The following is a 20,099-nucleotide window of genomic DNA, read 5'->3' on the forward strand; positions in this document are numbered from 1 at the left end:
AGTCCAAATTTTTCTAAGTTCCAGCATAAAACTTTATATTAATTCTATAAATCTTATTAATATATCTTTGTAATGTATTTGCCAGGCTAGCAATACCTTACCAAAACCTCATTTGTGTAATAACACAAACTATTATTAGTTTTTAAAAATGATTTACTATAATGCATAAGAAAACATTCAGGACAGAAATGCAGTCACCATATTGTCATACTAAACTGTAGTAATAGTTCTTTGAAAATATAATATAGTTAAAAGATAAACCACAAAGTATGGCTCGGAAGAACAAAGAAGCCTACTGTTGTGAAGTATTACTTACAGGGAATGTCTCGGTAACCATTTTCTAGTGCCTGAAAGTAGTTCATGAATTGCCGAGTTGGTATTTTGAAAATTTCAAATAAACCAGTGTCTTGAAACAATGTGAATGCAACCTAAATGCATAATATAATTATTTTCATTCTCAGGAATGTTAAAGCACAATGATTTACATTTCACTTTCTTTTTCAGGTTTTACATTTTGAAATATATAGGCTTCCTTCTCACAGCAATCCCATCCATCCTCCAAACGCTATTCCGGAAGATCAAGAAAACCTCCAGAATAAAAGGGGGTGTGGAGCCTCCTTATGTAGGGGCATCTTCTGTGAGCAGAGAGAATCTCTGTATCCAAATTATTGATTTTTTAAAAAAAATCTAATATATGTTTATTGCTAATGAGGTTTCCTACTGCTAATGAGGTTTCCTAACCAAAAAGCTCTTATTTATCTGCTCTTCAAGAGAATTCTGTGCAAGATTCACATACCTATATTTTATTTATTATGTCCACATCTTAAAAGCACATACATCTCTCCACTTTTTAAACTTTGCTTTCGTGAAGCAAAGTTGTTCAACTGCATGAGTAATAAATGTAATTTTGCACATTTATATTGTAATTTGAGGTGTTTTTTTCTAGAACCTGGCACTAAAAGGGAAAGTTTGTAAAAGCATAATCTGCCTTTCCTCATTCTTCTTTCTTAAAAATCGATAAAAATGAAAGGTCTAATGGTAAATATATCTCTATAAGTTATCGAGTAAATATGCCAACAGAGAGATCTCCAGAAAACGTCGGCTCCACTTTCTGTGACCAAAGACATTCAAGCATATCCAATCACACCTGTGGTGAGAGGGGGGCTTCTTTGGCAAGCATGCTGATCTCTTTGCCATATCAAGTTCAAAGAATGAGGTAGTGCCATCCTAGAGCACAGCAATGTATAAATTTGCATGGTTTTATGGCGAGTCTGCTGAGCTGGCGAGCATCAGCAGCACAAATATAGGAAAAATGGGTAGGAGTGCAGACCTATTCAATACCATAGTGAGGCCTATGGGCCCTCCTGCTATTGTCCAAGAGTGCCAAAATCTCTTAGTGGTTGTGTAACTTGCAGATTGGCCACCTATGAATAATGGTATATCAACAATAAGGCTACTGGTTTCTTTGAGGTAACCTCTAGGATGTATATACTGAACAGTATGAATTTTGTCTTATTCTGAAAGCAGGATGTAGGATAATATATATGCCAGCTGTTTGTAATATACTGATCTAGCGCAAACACAGTGCTGGTCAGTTTACAAAACATGGTGTGCAAAATGTGTGCTCTCTCCTCTCTTCTCTGGTGCAAATTCTCCACACCTTTCAATAAGTTCCTGATCTTCCCTATGGTACAGTACTACAGTATGCTATGCATCTATTAAACAGTTCCATCTCAATCAAACCCCTGGTTTCAGATCCATACTACTTCCTTAAAAGATCAAAATAAATAAAAAGATGAAGTGCCAAAAATCATACAACTGGAGAGAGAAACTTACTCTCTAAATTATTTTTATCAACCATAGTGAAGCCTGCTTTATTAGTTTGACTGGAGGCATGGGGATGGTACTAGCATGACCCATGGTAGTGTGCAAGGCTAATCCTTTTAAGATGCAGTTCTATTGATTGCACCCTTGCTGCCCAGAAGCCTCCAAACTCGAAGGCTGAGATACCTATGCCCTGCTGGGCTGAAGCAAACAGAGTGGAAGGAGTGGTAGAAGCAATCTTTGCTTCCTCACTGTCCCCTTCTTTGTTATTTTGCGAGATGGGCTTTTAGTCATAGAATCATGGAATCGCAGAGTTTGAAGGGGCCTACAAACTACAACCCCCTGCTCAATGCAGGAATCCACCCTAAAGCATCCCTGATGGTTGTCCAGCTGCCTCTTGAATGCCTCTAGTGTGGGAGAGCCCACAACCTCCCTAGTCTAATGAGGGCACTTTGGAAGGTGAGGGAAGGGGGTTGGAATAGTCTCAGGATAAACAGTATCCTGGTCTCTTTGATCTCCTCCACAGCAATGCCCCCTTTTCCCCCCTCTCTGAGGTCTGGTTTCTGATTTTGGAGAGGCTGCCAACATGATTCTCTCCATGCCAACTGTGAGGAGGGGAATCGAAACTATTGCTCGCCTGGGGCCCATAGGATCATTATCTAAGGGTGTAATGCTATGCATGTTGAGGAAGAAAAAAGTCCTACATCTCCCAGCATTCCCCAGCCACCCATGCTGGGAATTGTAGGGGTTTTTTCCTGTCTAAACTTGCATAAACTTAGGTCTATTGCAGAGGCAGGCAGAAGGTAGATTGGCATCTACTAGTAGTACTGCCCCAATAAACCCTGTTAGCCTTTTTGTGCAACTCAATGCTTTCTACAGAAATTTGAAGGAAGATTACTTTATTACTCCTCTAATGTAGTCTCAATAATATTGTAGACAGAGTGCAGAAATGACTGTAGAAAATGATAGCAGAAACATCAGAAGTGAAGGAAAAGTTACGCCCTTCTTTTTTTACAATGTCACAAACTTCCCTCTGACTAAAAATCAATATTTAACATACATGTAGAGGCTAGAAAAATAGCATAATTATGCTACATATATCAAATAGTTCAGGAGGTATCAAATATAACTAAAGGCATCACGATATGAAATACGACATATTTCCAGTAGCAACAAACCTGACTAAGGATTTTTCTAGATTTATCTCCCATTTTTTGAACAAGATCAAATATTTGAAAATTCCAATTATTCATTTTCTCCATTAATGAGTCATGGTCTTCTATTGCCATCAGTTCAAATGAAGGATCTTCCTCCATCTATATAAAACAAAGTATAATAAACAGACAAGAATACTAATCTGTAATATGAATTTAGCAAGTGCATTTATAGCAAAATACTTCATTTTGTTATTTACTGTGATCACCTTCATGTAGAGTCAGACATTGCTAACTGGAGTAAAGTTAGATATTCGCAGAGTAACGGAACAATTTTATGTCATCTGAAACCGACACAGCATGAATGATTGTCCTTGTATAATCACTATAGAAAAACATTAGGCAACAGCCTTTGCTTAGAAGGCTCAGAAAAGCCTTTTATTTTAGTGATAGTGAATTTGGACCAGCTTTGTGGTATTTGAAATTGCTCTATCATCCTGATGCCTGCAAAGCCTATGGGTAGGATACAAAACTGCCAGTGGAAGGAACCGATTTTGAGAATAACGGGGTTACAAGGGGCAGGGGGAGACAGGGAAGTCTCATTCAACAAGCAGTATCCTTCCACAGGCAGAATGACAGGTCTAGATCCAAATCCTGTTAGTCCTTTCACAACAGGAGTCCTAAGATATTCCCTAGTATGACTGATAAATTGAAGAACCTGCCAAATCAGGTTCAAGAACTGTAGTAACACTTCATCACTGTTTGGCGGCTAATATCTATTCTTGGCTATTCAGGAACCTGTGGATCCAATATTTTTTATTTAATATTCTGGCTTTCTCGTGCTTCTTTTTCCTTCTACTCTCATACTCATGTAGAATACCCAGCCATATAAGATTGAATATCCACAGTGATCTCTGCATATGCAAGTAATCCTGGTGTAATGAGTAATAATGTCACAACAACTAACATTTTGCAATGGTATATTTTGTGTAAAATATATTAAATATTTTAATCTTGATCATACTCAATTGTTGTAAAGGCCTAAAACCAATGAACACTGAAAATACACTATCATCTGCAAAGAACTAAGACAGTGCATAAATATTTCCAGTGGGTCCAGTAAACAGTAACACTAATAGTAAAGTTAAACACATGCTATTAATCCCAAATATCACAGCTGAAACATAACTTATACGTATGAGAGGGGGGAAAATCCATGAGGATGACAAACCTTAACATCCAAATTTAAAACTCAATGGCTTTGTGGGAGTGGTGTGGGGGCTTAACTCTCCCCAGCAGCAGCAGCCCTGGAAATACTCCCCACATGGCAATTAGGTTTTTTAAAACCCTTCATTGGCATCAATGCAGACTTTTTAAAAGCCTACTTGGACCATAGGTGGAAGAGAGGAGGAGACCTTGAGAGTTGCATGCAGCCCATGGGCCAGAGGTTCCCCACTTATATATGGTTGTGCTGAACTTGCATTTCATGATCATGTTAACTTTTGGTATGTGTGCTTACCTCTATTTCCATCTGCCTCTATTCAATCTGGAAAGTCAGAGGGATGCAGATCTTCCTCTGCCTATACACAGCCCTCTCTAACAATCACAGATTAGAAAAGAAGATAGCAGGCCCAGTTTCTACTGGACTAGAATTGGGGGGTGGGGGAGGCAATGGAAGGTAAGTCTTTGCTCCATTAATACAACATAAGCAGATTATAGAATACGCTGACATGTAGTATTATTGTAGAAACTGAAAATGGATCACTTTCTAATAACTGATGGAATGTGGACTCCAAGAGATTTCAACAGAGATCATGTGAACCTCAATGGGAAAACTATTCCTCACACTTGTTTGAGTTGGTAAAGAACTAGAGGTGACTTTCCCACCTATATGGAGTATCATGGTGTGACATTTCTAGAGTCTGGAAGGTCTTGGTTTCTCTTTTCTAAGAGAGACTAAGCTTTTCTTCTAGTGTAGATTTTCTCACCAGGGTGGTTGTTGAAGGCCACACCCATGATTTGGGTTGCGCTTGTGATCACTTGGAGAATAATTCATACCTCCACATGTGAAGTATAAAAGGTTAGAAAGATAAAAAATCAGGGACAGAGTGCTAGTAAGAAACCACTGCCAAAATGTAGAGAATTATTGGAGTAGTGGCTTGGATGTCCTAGACAGAGGTAAAAATGTCCAGTAACTTTTGATAAGAGCATAAATAGAACTAAAGTGGGACCTACAACAAAATGTTACAGAGAGGAGTGTTCCTGTTCACTGTTCCAGTCAGTCAGACATGCCTTTCTCCAGGATACTCCATTCCATTTCCCCTACAATCCAGTTTTTTGTTTCCCTCACTGAATATTCAGTCAGTATTCCATGGCCATTGATTATGCCCAATCCTCACTGGGCTGCTTTGGGGGGGGGGGGTTGCCCTGCCTCTTAGGATATTTCCAAAAAAGGAAGGTTTCCCCCTACATTTTTGGTATTTTTACAAAATATTTTGTTTTGTGTGACTGATGCTGATCTGGCTACATATGCATCAGCACTCAGACACGAACATCAGAAATAATGGGAACGATCAGTAAAGCTGATCAGATGGGAACTCAATATATACTAACCAGGAGTACTATTTCAAAGGAAAATGGAAAACCAGCTCCCACAACTTAAACAAGGATGTTCAGACCAACTAAGGTTTTACTTCTGAGGCACAATAGGTGTTTTTTATTCTTCATTTCTATAACGCCCTACAGCTGAAGCTCACTGTTACTTTATTATTATTATTATTATTATTATTATTATTATTATTATTATTATTTATTTAGTGCCATCAATGTACATGGTGCTGTACAGAGTAAAACAATAAAATAGCAAGACCCTGCCGCATAGGCTTACATTCTAATAAAATCATAATAAAACAATAAGAAGGGGAAGAGAATGCACCAAACAGGCACAGGGTAGAGTAAAACTAACAGTATAAAAGTCAGAACAAAATTAAGTTTTAAAAGCTTTAGGAAAAAAAAAAGTTTTTAGCTGAGCTTTAAAAACTGTGATTGAACTTGTAGTTCGCAAATGTTCTGGAAGAGCGTTCCAGGCGTAAGGGGCAGCAGAAGAAAATGGACGAAGCCGAGCAAGGGAAGTAGAGACCCTTGGGCAGGTGAGAAACATGGCATCAGAGGAGCGAAGAGCACGAGCGGGGCAATAGTGTGAGATGAGAGAGGAGAGATAGGAAGGAGCTAGACAGTGAAAAGCTTTGTAGGTCAACAGGAGAAATTTATATTGGATTCTGAAGTGAATTGGAAGCCAATGAAGAGATTTCAGAAGTGGAGTAACATGGTCAGAGCGGCGAGCCAAGAAGATGATCTTAGCAGCAGAGTGGTGAACAGAAACCAATGAACGGATGTGAGAAGAAGGAAGGCCAGTGAGAAGAAGGTTGCAGTAGTCCAACCGAGAAATAACCAGTGCGTGAACGAGAGTCTTGGCAGAAGAGACAGACAAAAATGATCGAATCCTGGCAATATTATACAGGAAAAAACGACAGGATTTAGCTACTGCCTCAATATGAGGAAAAAGTTACACTGTGGGCATGTCTACACCATGCCTTATCTTGGGGATCACCCCGGGATCATCCCTGTGTGTCCACATGATGCACAGGGGATCCTGGGGGCAGGGTGGGATGATGCCTCCATTTCCCCGGGATAACTGGGTTGGCTTTTAGCCTGATTTTTCCCACGGCCTCGGTATCGTCCAGAGACTGCAGGAGGTGTGGGCAGCCATCGCAGCTTAATCCTGGCACAGGGCATGGAGCTCCATGCCCATCGGGGGTGGGAGCACGATTGAGTTTTTTTAAAAAAGAAACTTACTTTCATGTTGAAGCGCTTGTGCGCTCACGTTCAGTAAAAAAAAAAAAAAAAAAGGCAGACAAGACATCCCTCATTCCTCCCGGGATGTCGCACGCATCGTCTGTCCAAAGGGGAGGTTTTTACGAGCAGAATACCGCGAGATCCTCCCCGCTCCCTCCCAGATCGCCGGGAGGTGCAGACATACCCTGTATTTTGAATAGTACATTTATCACACATTTACTTCACCTTTTTGGTGATTTCCACATTTTAAACATTTATTTTTAGACCTATTTGGAATAACAAGAGTCAGCAAAACAATATTCCATTGCCAATATTGTAAAACAAATTAAATATAGAAACAATTTATTTAGTAAAGCTCTTATTAAATATATGAATTACATTACCACGTATTATTGCAATATTATTCTTACATCAGGTTGATTATTCTCAGTGTGATCCATCTGATAATTGTGATTTTCTGTTTTTCCTGTTTCATCCAGAAGTTTCTCTGTAAAATCGGTGGAATCTTTTGAAATATTGCTGTCTCGTTCTTCACCTTAAACGAATGCAAACAATACTGCAGTTTAATTAAAGTAAATTCATTCAACAACAAAAAGTTGTGCAACCTGTATTCTGTTAAGTTTCTATAACATACATTAGATTCTTGGCTGTACCAAACAGAAGCTCACATGACTGAATGCTCCTTCATAAAAAATATGCTCAGCACTTAGAAGCTAAGAGATTTGTAATGGCCTGTCTGGACTTCTTCACTTTCACTAGCTGCTTCTGGATGTGTTGTTCCATGGTAGCAAGTGGGAAGAAAGAGACTATGCCCTAGGAAGCAGCCTCTGTTATGTATTAATCCTCATGAAGCTTCTCATAAGGGCTACTTATACCTATGTCTTAATGTCATGTTTAGTTTTCAGTTTAATAGTATTCTCGGTTATTAAACAAACAGAAAAAAAATCTTATCATTTAAAAATAATTTTAAGGGCAACCTTTCCAATAGCTCTCCTACCACAAATATTTATAGTTCAAAAAAGAGAAGAAAACATATCAAGAGTTTGGCATTTCCTATACTATTCTAAAATCTGTGGGGAAATAGATTCGAATTTTTGCATATACCTATCAGTGGTTTGGATACTGAAGAACTTCCTCACTGGATGAAGAGGGTGGAGCAGCAATTTTCAGCAATTCCTCCAAACTGCTACACCCCCAGCACCACCTCCCATGCTGTTCAATGGGTCCTCCAACCCTCCGAGCAGATTTTAGTGATTTGAGGGGGATACGGGGAGAGGAAGACATCAGGGAAAATTGCCCCCCCCTTCCGCCCACATGATTTTGAGTCCAACTCTGCACTGATTTAAATTGATTTAGATTAATTCTGTTGAGCAACATGAATTCATCTTCTACAAGGATTAGTCAATAGTAACAAAGGATGTCAAATGTACCTGTGTTGAAATTCCCACCTGATTTTCGGCTTTGATATTCTGCTATAGATTCAGATAATGAAGCTGCAACAGACTTGAATATCTGTCGTCCACAACTTATGGAAAATTTAAAAAGATACAAAAGTCATTTCACATTTCTGTTCACAGTTTTCTGAGTATCATATTGTTTTCCCTTAAGAGTACATACACAAACAAGAGTTTTAATCACTGATAGTATATAACTAGTGAAACTCCTATTCAGAGTATCTACAATCATGCAATTTTAGTTGCTCCCAGGCAGAAGGTTTCAATGAAAATTAGAGGGCCAGGCATCTTTATATACCAGGTTTTTTCAAGCCCTAGTGTCCCACACTATTTGCAGAAAGTATGCAGGAGGACATGACTATAAAAGAGGAAAATTGCCAACAAGGACATTCATGAAATGTTTTCTGTTACTTCAATCTGCTATCAACACAGAGGGCCATCAAGGTGGAAAGCTTATAAAAGTATGAGGAAAAGCAGCCAACAATATGCAAAACATGTTACAAAGAGCATGACTCAAGAAATAAGATACAAAGTGTAGTTTGGAAATAAGTAGGAAGGGATGCCCCTTCTCAAATTTTGACTGTAGAATTAACCAGGAGAGCATGACAGAACTGCTGGTTAAATAAAAAGAGAACATTACCTACTACATGCATAAGGTGAAGATGTTCTAAATTGTTGCTGAACATCTGAAGAACTAAGTGGGCATCCCAGAGATTTATGCATATTAACACTTGGCTTAGTAAGGAAATCAGCAGTATCAGGAAATTCTACAGGTGATCGGTTTCCATTACTAGTTGAAGTCACAGGACATAGGTTCTGGGAAGTTCCTACAGTGGGGATGGGAAGTCAAAGAAATAAATCATTAGAAGCACAACACATGAAAAGCACCTGGTGTGATACAAGAAGTTCAGAAATGCATCCTAAAATATAGCTTGTGCATATGGGTGAATATAAACCTAAATATGAGTAATCATATCAGTTTCAATGTCTAGAATTTATATGTGTGCATCACAAGGCAGGACTGGAGATCTGAGTAAACTGCTCAGCATACTCTGCTCCGATATATCCAATCTTTCATTAGACAGAGCCTCGTGTGGCGCAGAGCAGTAAAGCAGCAGTTTCTGCACCTGAAACTCTCCCCACGGCCTGAGTTCAATCCCGGCGGAAGCTGGTTTCAGGCAGCTGGCTCAGGTCGACTCAGCCTTCCATCCTCCTGGGGTCGGTAAAATGAGTACCCAGTTAGCTGGGGGAAAGGTAATAACGGCCGGGGAAGGCAACGGCAAACCACCCCGCTATAAGGCCTGCCAAGAAAATGTCAGCGAAAGATGGCATCCCTCCAAGAGTCAGTAATGACTCAGTGCTTGCACGAGAGGTTCTTTTCCTTTCTTTTCCTTCATTAGATAGTGAGGTTCTCCTTAGGCTGCTTTACTCTAGCTGTTCCACAAGCATATTATGATATACTAAGAATAATAATTATAAAAAGGACAATGTGTATGCGCTCCACGGACATTCCCAAAACTTTTTTTTTATTGATCAAATAAGTACCTGCTGCACATCAGTTTCAAAATAGAATCTGTATGCTAATACCAGCTATCTTACACACACACACACACACACACAATATGGGCATCATGCTAGGTGGCTTAGCAAGGTTGTAGAAAGATCAGAGCCTGACAATTTTCGGAAACTGAAAGTATCACCCATATAGTAGTACCAATTCAAGTCTTTTTGTGCTTGCACTTATGTAGCCAAAACAACATCACCCACTCACAAGAAGACTCTGGGTAACCGAATCAGCAGACTCAGGATGACTCTCAGGTTTGTCAGAGTATAAGTAACTTTCCAGAGGAGGGGGAAACCTAAGTGGGGAGGGAGCCCCAGAAACAGCCTAAATAATATTGTTCAGTGCCCATGGTATGCTGACTGATTGGTGAGAGTGGGGAAATTAAAAACAGGTTGGAGTGGAAATAGAATGGAACACAACAACCATCTCTGGATGGGTCCTTTCCTTATTCACAATGAGGAGCTATTTTTAAATATCCCCAAGGGTGGAAGAGCTGTCCACAGAAATCAATGGAAAATCCAAAAATGTGATGGGGCTGGGATTGGACACAAGTGTATCCATTCTGCCTACCCGCAATCCCCAAAACAGTTGGGATTGAGCAAGGAGTGCTGACTAGCTGCTCAAGGGGGAAGGGAGAAAAGCAGAACCATGAGGAGGAGACTATAAGGGAAATGCTAGAATCCAGAGAAAAGCATTTTTTAAAAAACAAAAACAAAATGTAATGGCAGTTTCCCCACGTGTTACATCTAATGGCAGTTTCATGAAATAGAATAGCATTTGTACTTAAGCAGCAGGCTGCAGAATCCAGATTATTATTATTATTATTATTTATTTATATAGCACCATCTATGTACATGGTGCTGTACAGCGTAAAACAGTAAATAGCAAGACCCTGCCGCATAGGCTTACATTCTATTAAAATCATAGTAGAGCGATAAGGAGGGGAAGAGAATGCAAACAGGCACTGGGTAGGGTAAACAGGCGCAGGGTAGGGTAAAACTAACAGTATAACAGTATAAAGTCCAAACAGCATCAAGTTGTAAAAGCTTTAAGAAAAAGAAAAGTTTTTAGCTGAGCTTTAAAAGCTGCGATTGAACTTGTGGATCTCAGATGTTCTGGAAGAGCGTTCCAGGCGTAAGGGGCAGCAGAAGAAAATGGACGAAGCCGAGCAAGGGAAGTGGAGACCCTTGGGCAGGCGAGAAGCATGGCATCAGAGGAGCGAAGAGCACGAGCGGGGCAATAGTGTGAGATGAGAGAGGAGAGATAGGAAGGAGCTAGACCGTGAAAAGCTTTGAAGGTCAACAGGAGAAGTTTATATTGGATTCTGAAGTGAATTGGAAGCCAATGAAGAGATTTCAGAAGTGGAGTAACATGGTCAGAGCGGCGAGCCAAGAAGATGATTTTAGTGGCAGAGTGGTGGACAGAAACCAATGGACTGATGTGAGAAGAAGGAAGGCCAGAGATCTCCCATTGCTGGCTAGGGGTGCAGTATCAGCACCTTTAGGCTTAGGAATTTGGTATAATCTACCACTTCAAGCTGCCTCCTCCCTACACAACCACTGAACAAGAACTATTTTGTGAATGTTAACAAATAAAACAATAAAAATAAAATAAAAAGGGACATATGCAACTACATGCTTCAAAAGCCTCAGTTTCAAATAGCACACCATTCTAAATCAAAAAGAAGAAAGGGAAAGTAGTATAAATTACAGATAAATTTCTGTGAAGACAGACCAAAAGTCTAAATAGAAGTCCATTCATAAACAGCGCCTGTATACCACTCTTCCAAATGTTTCTAGTGTTGTTAACTTCAATCCACCACTGAACAAGAACACAGCACTGGCCTTAAGGCAACATTATCCCAGTACTACTTAGCTATTAGGTAGGTTAGGAGGGGTTACCTCTAACTCCAACATAAATCCTCTGGAGATTTTAGCATGTGTTAGCCACATTTTCAAACTTATCTTTGCAGTTATAAGAATCAAAAATGTGCTTTTTAAGAGAAAGCCAAACATTTTCACTGGTTATGTAGTGAAATGGTGGTCACACAGAATTTAAACACTATCTTATTGTATCTACCTTCCCAAAATATAATTTAACCTGCACAAATAATGTCACTCTTAGGCCAATCTATATTAATTTTATAATACTTATCATGATTTCTCCCAAAAATCCTGAAACTGTCATTTGGTGAGGGTACTGATAACTCTGTTGGAGATCACAAGCTCAGACTAGTTCCCATGGTTCTCTTAGGCGATATAATGATTATTAAAACAGTTTATATCTCCAGCACAGATATCCCCTTAATTATAAATTACTTGTGAAATTGTAGAAACTAGCAGTTTAAAACCCACATATTTGGGGCACAATTCAGAGATCTCTTTTAGCTGTACTCAAGCTTTTTCAGAAATCTCTTATGCTGCATGGAACTATTTTCAGCCTCTTCCAGATTGTTGTGTGGTTAGTCACTAGATGATTGCCATTATCTGCAACATGCAAAATATTATACAAGTGGGATTAGCAACAAAATGTGGCAACATGGAGTGCTCCTGTTCAGTATTCCAGCCAATCAGCCACACCTTCTTCCATTCCCCTCTCCCACCCAGATTTGTTGAGTCCCCCCGCTCCAAAAGAAGATACTCAGCATTGAATGGGTTCAGATGATCAGCAGGGGAAACAACACAGCATTGGTTGTTTCCCCCACTCCCACACGTGCTGGTCATATGACTGGGATTACTCTAATTACCTGTACCGTGGGTTGCTGTGTTGTCTGAACCAGGTACGTGGTAGTGACTTTTCACCCACCCTTCAACCAATGGCTTGCAGTGGGATGGTTGAAACGTCACTGCTGCCACACTGCATGCCAGGTTTGAACGACACAGCAACCTGCAGCATGGAAAATTAGGTTAATTCCAGTTGCACAACCAGGATGCATGGGGGCAGGGGAAACAACCAACACTGCATTGCTTCCCCCACTGATCACCTGAAAACCCTCATTCTGTGCCCAGTGAGAATCCTCATTGTTGTGCTGGGAGGTTTGCCCCCTCATGTTTTTATCTCTACAGATATTTTGCACTTCTGGAAACCTTGAAGTTGCACTGAGCATACTGGTAACTCTCTCTTCGATGGTGGTGCTGTTTTCACTCCATTAAGTATATGCACTGAGACAATGATGTGATTCGCGTGTCATGACTGACCCATAGTTAGTCGTGATCTGGCCATGCTAGAACGAGCAAGCGCTGCATCCTGCACACTCATTGCTTCTGCTTTGTATCGGGCTTTGTTCCTGGGTTGTTGCCATGATGGCCGAACTTGGCACTCTGGGTTGTTTAGGGTTAAACAACTAAGAACTTTAACCCAACAATCACCATATTTTTTGGTTGGGTTAAAACTCTGGGCTGTTTAATCCTAAACAACCCAGAGTGCCGAGTCTACACATCGTGACAACAACCCATGAACAGGGCATTCCTGGGTTGTTTACAAAGCTAGATATAAAGTGGAAACAATGAGTGTGGGGGAGGTAGGGTGCTCACTCACGCCCACTGTACCCTGGCAATTCATGGGTTGAATGACCCTTGAATTGCCGTTGCATGCAAACCAAATAAATGAATTTGTTATTAGTATACACACGAGTGGGAAATGTTGCACTCTGGATTGTTCCATGTCCAGGATTCCAGACACTCTGATCCATTCACCCACCCTGCTTCTCCATTCCTCTTCCCCAGACAGTCAGCCTTCCATGGTCATTCAGCATGCTCAATTCTCATCAGGTTGTTTTTAAGGGTCCTGCCCATTAAAAAAAAAAAAATCTAATTTTTTTATACTTTTCAAAACCTTGGAGTTTTCCCAAGGTTCCTGATTTCTCCATTTTTGTGTAGTGGTGCTGCTGTTTTGGCTACTTAAGAAATGGCATTTACAGCCTGAACATCAGAATTAGAAGAAATTATTATGATATGCAGTATCTTTAAATCCTTTGTAAAAGATATATTTTATTTGAATAAGCAACAAAATACATTATTTAACTTAGATACACTTATGAGAATCTTAACAAAACAAAACTATTTTATGTGGTATAAATGGCGCTGCTATTCAGAAAACTCTATCATTCGAGAGTCACTTCTGCAGCCAAGTCATAAAGAAGTAATTCACTCTTATCCTACCAGCTCGTCTGGATCCTATATTATGAGCTAGGGTCACTGAAGATGATCTTTGTTTTGGTATTGTCAACAGGTTTGCGTTCAAAGGTCCATTTGGATAAGATCCTTGGCTAATTGAAAAACAGAAAAAGATTTTGTTTTTCTTTTGTTATTCTACTCGACCAAAATGCAGATAAGCACATTTTAATCTTGTGACTGAAACATAAACAATCAAAGCAAATTACAGCATTGGTGATTATTAAAAATGAATTCTATACACAAACATCTCTAGACACAAATCCATCAGTAAATGATTAAAACACACACAGTTAAAATAGCATAAGCCAGCCTTAAAAAACTGGTTAAAGACCTAAACAGAAAGATAATTTGTAAATAAGGAAAATCATGCTGGGTCAGACCAAAGCACCCTCCTGCTCATGCTCACCAGCAATGTCTTCTTAAATATTATGGGTTCAATCCAGAGTTCTAGTGAGCATTGGAGGAAAGTGGGGGAGAGGTGATTTTTCACTGATTCCTTCTTCCCCCTACAACTCACTTCCTCCAGTGGGGACTTTGTTGAACCCAAGTCCCTTCTCTTTTGGAAAAGAGACACACTGGATCCAATCCAATGAAATAATTCCAAAAGTATTATGAAATATGTATAGAACAAAAGTTATGCTTTAGAAGAGTTGACTAACAGCCCAATCCAACACACGTGTACTCAGATGTAAACCAGATTAACCCTCTTTGCTAATCATTGCAGCCCACCATGTTTAAGCCATGGTGGGGTGCGGTAAATACCATGGAGTTTTTGAATCTTGAAGCTGTGGCTTGTAGTGTTGTCCTAACCTGGGCAGCAGATGATGTGTAAGTATTAAACAATTCTCATATAACTCTAGAACAGGCCATGGGTTATGTGAAGTTGTTTAACCCTCGCACAAACCCTTTTCCCAATTTCAGATGACATGGCAAGCTCCATTATGGCTTGAATATTAAAAATGTCTGTCTGCATGAGCTGTAGCCCACTGTGTCTTAAATAAGCTATGGTGGGTTGTTTGTGCGAACCAGTCCATTGATTTCAATGGATCTTACTCCTTAAGTTACTCTGTAAATAATTAAGGCTGCAGTCCTAAATACACTTATCTGTGAATACGACCCATTTAACTAAATGGAATTTACTTTTGAATAATCATACATAGGATTGAAGTTAGTTTACATTATATATAAATAGGGATGCTCATGGATTTCATTTGATCTGTATTTTTAAGTGAACTGACCTGATTCACACTTCCTGGACTGAGATGCAGATTTGAATGCAGTTAATCTTAGTTTTCATACTTCTCCAAATTTTGCAATGCAATTCTTAAAAAACATGAAAAAGTGCATTAAAAATGCTTATTTTAGGTTAAAATGTGTACATGTCTATGTATTTTAAGATAAAATGCATACAAAAATGCATCTTTTATGAGAAAAAAATGTTAAAAATAATGTGAACATATGTGTGTGTTTTAAAGCACATATTGATGCAGAAATGAGATAGGACGGAGGTATGAATGACATGGACCAGAAACAGACTGATTCACCCATTCCTTGCTATAATCGTTAGATGTACTGCAATCTTTTAGTATCACTCACACTGCCAAATTTGTTTTGCCTTGACTTACATACAAAGACAGCATAAACAGTTATGATACACTGTTACTAGTTTTTCTCCTGTATAAGTAGATGCTAATTACACTGCTTGAAAGAAATGGAGAACCATCACCTCAATTATAGCACTTTGCTTAATTCTAACATCATGATAATTGCTCAAATGAAACTAATACCAATCCTTAAAGGTTTGGTTCAGCTTTTAGAATCAAGTGTAGTCAAAGCATTCATGTTGACTGTTTAAGATAGCTATATATAACTGATTTAAAGTCTATGCCATTATTTATTTATTGCATTTTATACGGCCCCACAGCCGAAGCTCTCTGGGTGGTTTACATAATATTAAATAAAGTGGTTTCACTTGTTACCACTTCCCACTAACAAAAGAGGAATTTGTTAATTATTAAACATTGTTAAGAATAATGATTGAAGACAAGTATTTTCTGTTTCCACTGTGTTAGCTAATGTATCCATGGAGAAAAATTCCTAAAATGATCACTTTTACCTTAAAGTCTTAATGCGTGTTATGGCTATTCTGAGAACTTGCTTTCATTGCTAACAGTTAATCTTTGTGACTTGGTGAATCTGTCAAGCTTAATTTCATTCAAGTTACATTTTCCACTGCTCAGTTTGTTCTGTCCCATTACCATATCAGACTGTGCATTTTTCAAGATGTACAGATTCTTGAAACTTACATATTTTGTGCAGTTTTCAAATGTACACATTTTGGCAAATGATTTTTCCATTCAATAAAACATTTTTGTATGCATTTCCCCAAATGTACACATTTTTACGCAGTGTTTCAAATGCACACATTTTCAAATGTACACTTTTTTGCAAACTGTATCGCAAACTTCAGAGATGTACAAACAAATTACAACATCTAGCTGTGTTCCAGTTCATGTTTAGGTTCAGAAGGTGTGAATTCAGTCAGTTTGCAAACCAAACACATTTCTCACCCCTCTCTAAACATGACATTTATTTATTTTCACTGATTGTAACTTGCTAAAGAAGAATTTTCCAGTTTGTAGTAGTAGTTTCCAGACAATGCTGCTCTCATTATTTGGAGTATACAAATTGAGAAACTGAATGTTGAGGCATGTCTGACTGAATGCTTTTTCACTGTACATTTATTGCCTTGCCACTTCTGTGACTGTGTGTTGATTGATTGATTGATTCAATTATTTCTTATAATGCTGGACATTTCCTCACAGCTACTTGCAAGTGGCATGTTCCAGGTTAATCCTAACAGGGGACAATCCCTTTGAGATTCAAATAGCATATATCTATTCCTCTTCTTTCAATACTTTCTATGTATCTTTTCCCCTCCATTTTCTCTTCTCCTTCCCATTTTTGTTTCACAGCTCCTTCCAAATACACATACATGCATGCTATCCATATGTATTCCTCTCCCAAAGCCACCCACCTCTTATACTGTAGCAGCTTCTCTCTTCCTCAGGCAGTTGAAACTCACTTAATTTGTCATAAAGAATTGGTTATTTCCTGTATTATTTTAAATCATTTTCTACTACATTTAGAGTACAATCCTATGGCCATTAGACACTGTCTAGAAGACCATGGGGTTGTTTGGTTTCTGGGAACCACACTTCCCACCCCTTCCCTCACCCCATCACAGCCGGCACAGCATGGTTCTTGCCATGCCAGCTACGTCTCTGAACTCGGAAATGGTGCATGGAAATGGCAAAAAAGGGGCAGTCCCAGAGGTGAGAAGAGAAAGAAACTGTGAAAGCCGCTTTACACAGCTACCTATCGGGTCTCCAGGCCCCTTGCTTCCCCTTCCCCAAAGCCATGCCTAGATGGGCGAAATGCAGGATGGCAGGAACCCTGCATAGGATAGGTTTGTGCCCCCCAATGTGTGGTGCCAACCTCTTCAGTAATGAATCTTAACATCACCAATTTCGTAAAACACTGTTGTGTGTGAGGGGAAAATAGTGAAAAAAATGTTCACTTTACAATGATAGACTATTTTTCAAAATTCACTCATTTATACATTTTTTTTAAGATAAAGCTTGTGTTTAGTGCACCAACACATATTTAACATTCAAAATCTTGATCAAGGCTGTTTTGGTCCTTTATTCAAATTTAATACTAATAATTGTTAAGAAATACTTCTTTAAGCTCTGTATTCTATCCTTTTCAGTTTTGATAGCTGACTATAAACTGGCAGCTATGTTGCTAAACTATGCCATCTGCTGTTTGAAAGCTTGAAAATACATACACAGCATACAATTTAATAGACATGTTGTAAAATCCATAAAGTTTTCAAAACCTTGTCTTTTATTTTCTGGGTAGAGAGAACAAATGTTAATATATTTTGTATGCAACCCAAGTGACAATTTCCACACCCTGCATGATATCTATATGTTTTTAGTCAGGTCCAGTGGCTAGCCTCTTGACTTAGATGTCTACTTGAAAACCTATACCATTATACTGCAAAGTAAACATATTGTGAAAAATCTCACTACTAAGAATAATTCCTAAATTTACTTAAGATGAAAGATTTATGCTACCAGTTACTTTTATATAATAATTCAGATATTTCCTATTGTTACTAAATGGCAAGTAGAATGTGACATTTTATATTAGCAAGCATTGCATCACCCCCTAAAACAGCCTCCCTCAACCTGGTGCCCTCCAGATATTTGGGACTACAACTCTCAGCATCCCTGAACATTGGCCATGTTACCTAAGGCTGATGGAAGTGTTGGGAGGTCAAGAATCTGGAAGAATTAATAGAGTAAATTCTGAAAAGCAGTACAACCATCAAGGATGATAGATTTGTAACATGTTAATATGTTACTTGTAGGTCCTCGGTTTCTATATGAAATACAAGAGCTTTGCAAGAATGAGTTCTAATGGGCATAAACTAGTAACTACCAGGGTTATGCACAGAAGAAGATATTCAAGCCTGAATCCACTGTGTGAGCTCAGATAGGGGCCTGCTTTGGTTTGGAGACTTGGAATATTACCGTGTTTTGGCTTGGGATTTGAGTTGAAGGGCTGCTTTGTATCATTTTCCAAAGCCTCAGATGACTTCCCCATTGAGTGTAATGGGAAAAATCAACAAATACCTATAACATTTATACGTTTAGGCAGATTTGGATAAGATCTGGCATATTTCCAATAAATAGGTCCAGGGGTCTGAGCAAGGAGTCTTTTAACATTTGAGGTTGTTGGGTTGTTGTTTTTAAGGGCTTTTTAAAAAGTTTGTACTTTTTTACTGAATGAAATAAAAATGTACAAGCTTTAAAACTTGATGAAATTTTCAGGTATACTACATAGGCCCTTATTAGGGGTAAAGGGGGTTTGTGCTAGTGTCTGTAAAGATGCAAGGGGTTTTTTGCTGGTGCCCTTAAAATTTGAGAGTGTTTCAAAAGGGAAAATAGTCTCCCCATGCCCATAGTTTTGTGGTTAATTTGCTGTGTTCTTAGTTGTTTGTGACTGTGATTTATGTGCACTCCTTCTGATATATTCCTTCTCCATCCCTCCCCAAAGCACTTTGACTGGAACTAAAAAGGAGAGCTCTGGTAAAGTCATTCCTTGATTGGAAGCTGGCACTCACAGAACTACATCTACCTTCCTCACCTTCATCCTGCCACTGAATATGGTTTAGTATTATGAGCATGAGCAGCAGCAAACCCTCACAAATTCAAAATCTCTTCCTTCATGACTGAGGAGAACAAATTGAATAAACCAGTTTTCCGTCATATCCAAATAAAGTTAGTTAACAACTCAGAAACTGAATTGACAGTTTGATTCTGGTGGATTGTTGTCCTGCTTCTGCCTCTGATACTGCAAGCACCACTCTCCCTTATACATGTATACCTTGAACTTGTGGATGACTTGTGGACAGGGCTTAACTTGCTTGCCACTGCACCACTACTTCCAGGTAATCTTCTATATCTTTTCTGAGCAATAGGTTAATTCCTATTTGGATAAAATCTGGCATATTTCCAGTAAATAGGTCCAGGGGTCTGAGCAAGGAGTCTTTTAACATTTGAGGTTGTTGGGTTGTTGTTTTTAAGGGCTTTTTAAAAAGTTTGTACTTTTTTACTGAATGAAATTGAGATTGGGAGGATTCCCAAATTGTTAAATTAGAAGCTCTACACAACAGTTTTCTGATAAAGTTCTCAGTTTTGCTGTCTAGTACTATAACACCTCTCATTTGTGCAGAGGTTGGACTTCCTTCAATTGTACCTTGTATCCATAATGCTATAATTAATTATTTTTTTCCAGATATCTATCTTTCTAAGTTGTGTTACTTCAAGTTACAGAATTACAAGGATTGGGTTTCTAAATACCACAAGGTATTCAAGTTTTATTTTATTTCTTCACATTTTGGGGTCACACCTACTATAGGTGCTAAATTCAGAGACAAGATTTTTGAACGAACTGCATTTTCTGATAGAGCAATAATCTTAAATACTACATTTTCAAGGTG

General features: G+C 38.8%; 1 protein-coding gene across 1 annotated transcript in view; it reads right to left on the minus strand.

The window, feature by feature from the left end:
* Positions 1-20,099, minus strand: part of PDE3B (phosphodiesterase 3B) — an 89,402-nt gene that overhangs the window by 13,501 nt on the left and 55,802 nt on the right. The window contains exons 5-10 of the mRNA XM_063117241.1: positions 14,012-14,118; positions 8,928-9,114; positions 8,282-8,358; positions 7,244-7,368; positions 3,003-3,140; positions 317-428 (exon numbers count right to left, since the gene is read on the minus strand). Coding sequence (XP_062973311.1) covers positions 317-428; positions 3,003-3,140; positions 7,244-7,368; positions 8,282-8,358; positions 8,928-9,114; positions 14,012-14,118 — 746 coding nt within the window. The remainder of the gene's footprint in view (positions 1-316; positions 429-3,002; positions 3,141-7,243; positions 7,369-8,281; positions 8,359-8,927; positions 9,115-14,011; positions 14,119-20,099) is intronic.

This window comes from Elgaria multicarinata, chromosome 2 (genome assembly GCF_023053635.1).
Source record: "Elgaria multicarinata webbii isolate HBS135686 ecotype San Diego chromosome 2, rElgMul1.1.pri, whole genome shotgun sequence".
Taxonomy (NCBI): Eukaryota; Metazoa; Chordata; class Lepidosauria; order Squamata; family Anguidae; genus Elgaria; species Elgaria multicarinata.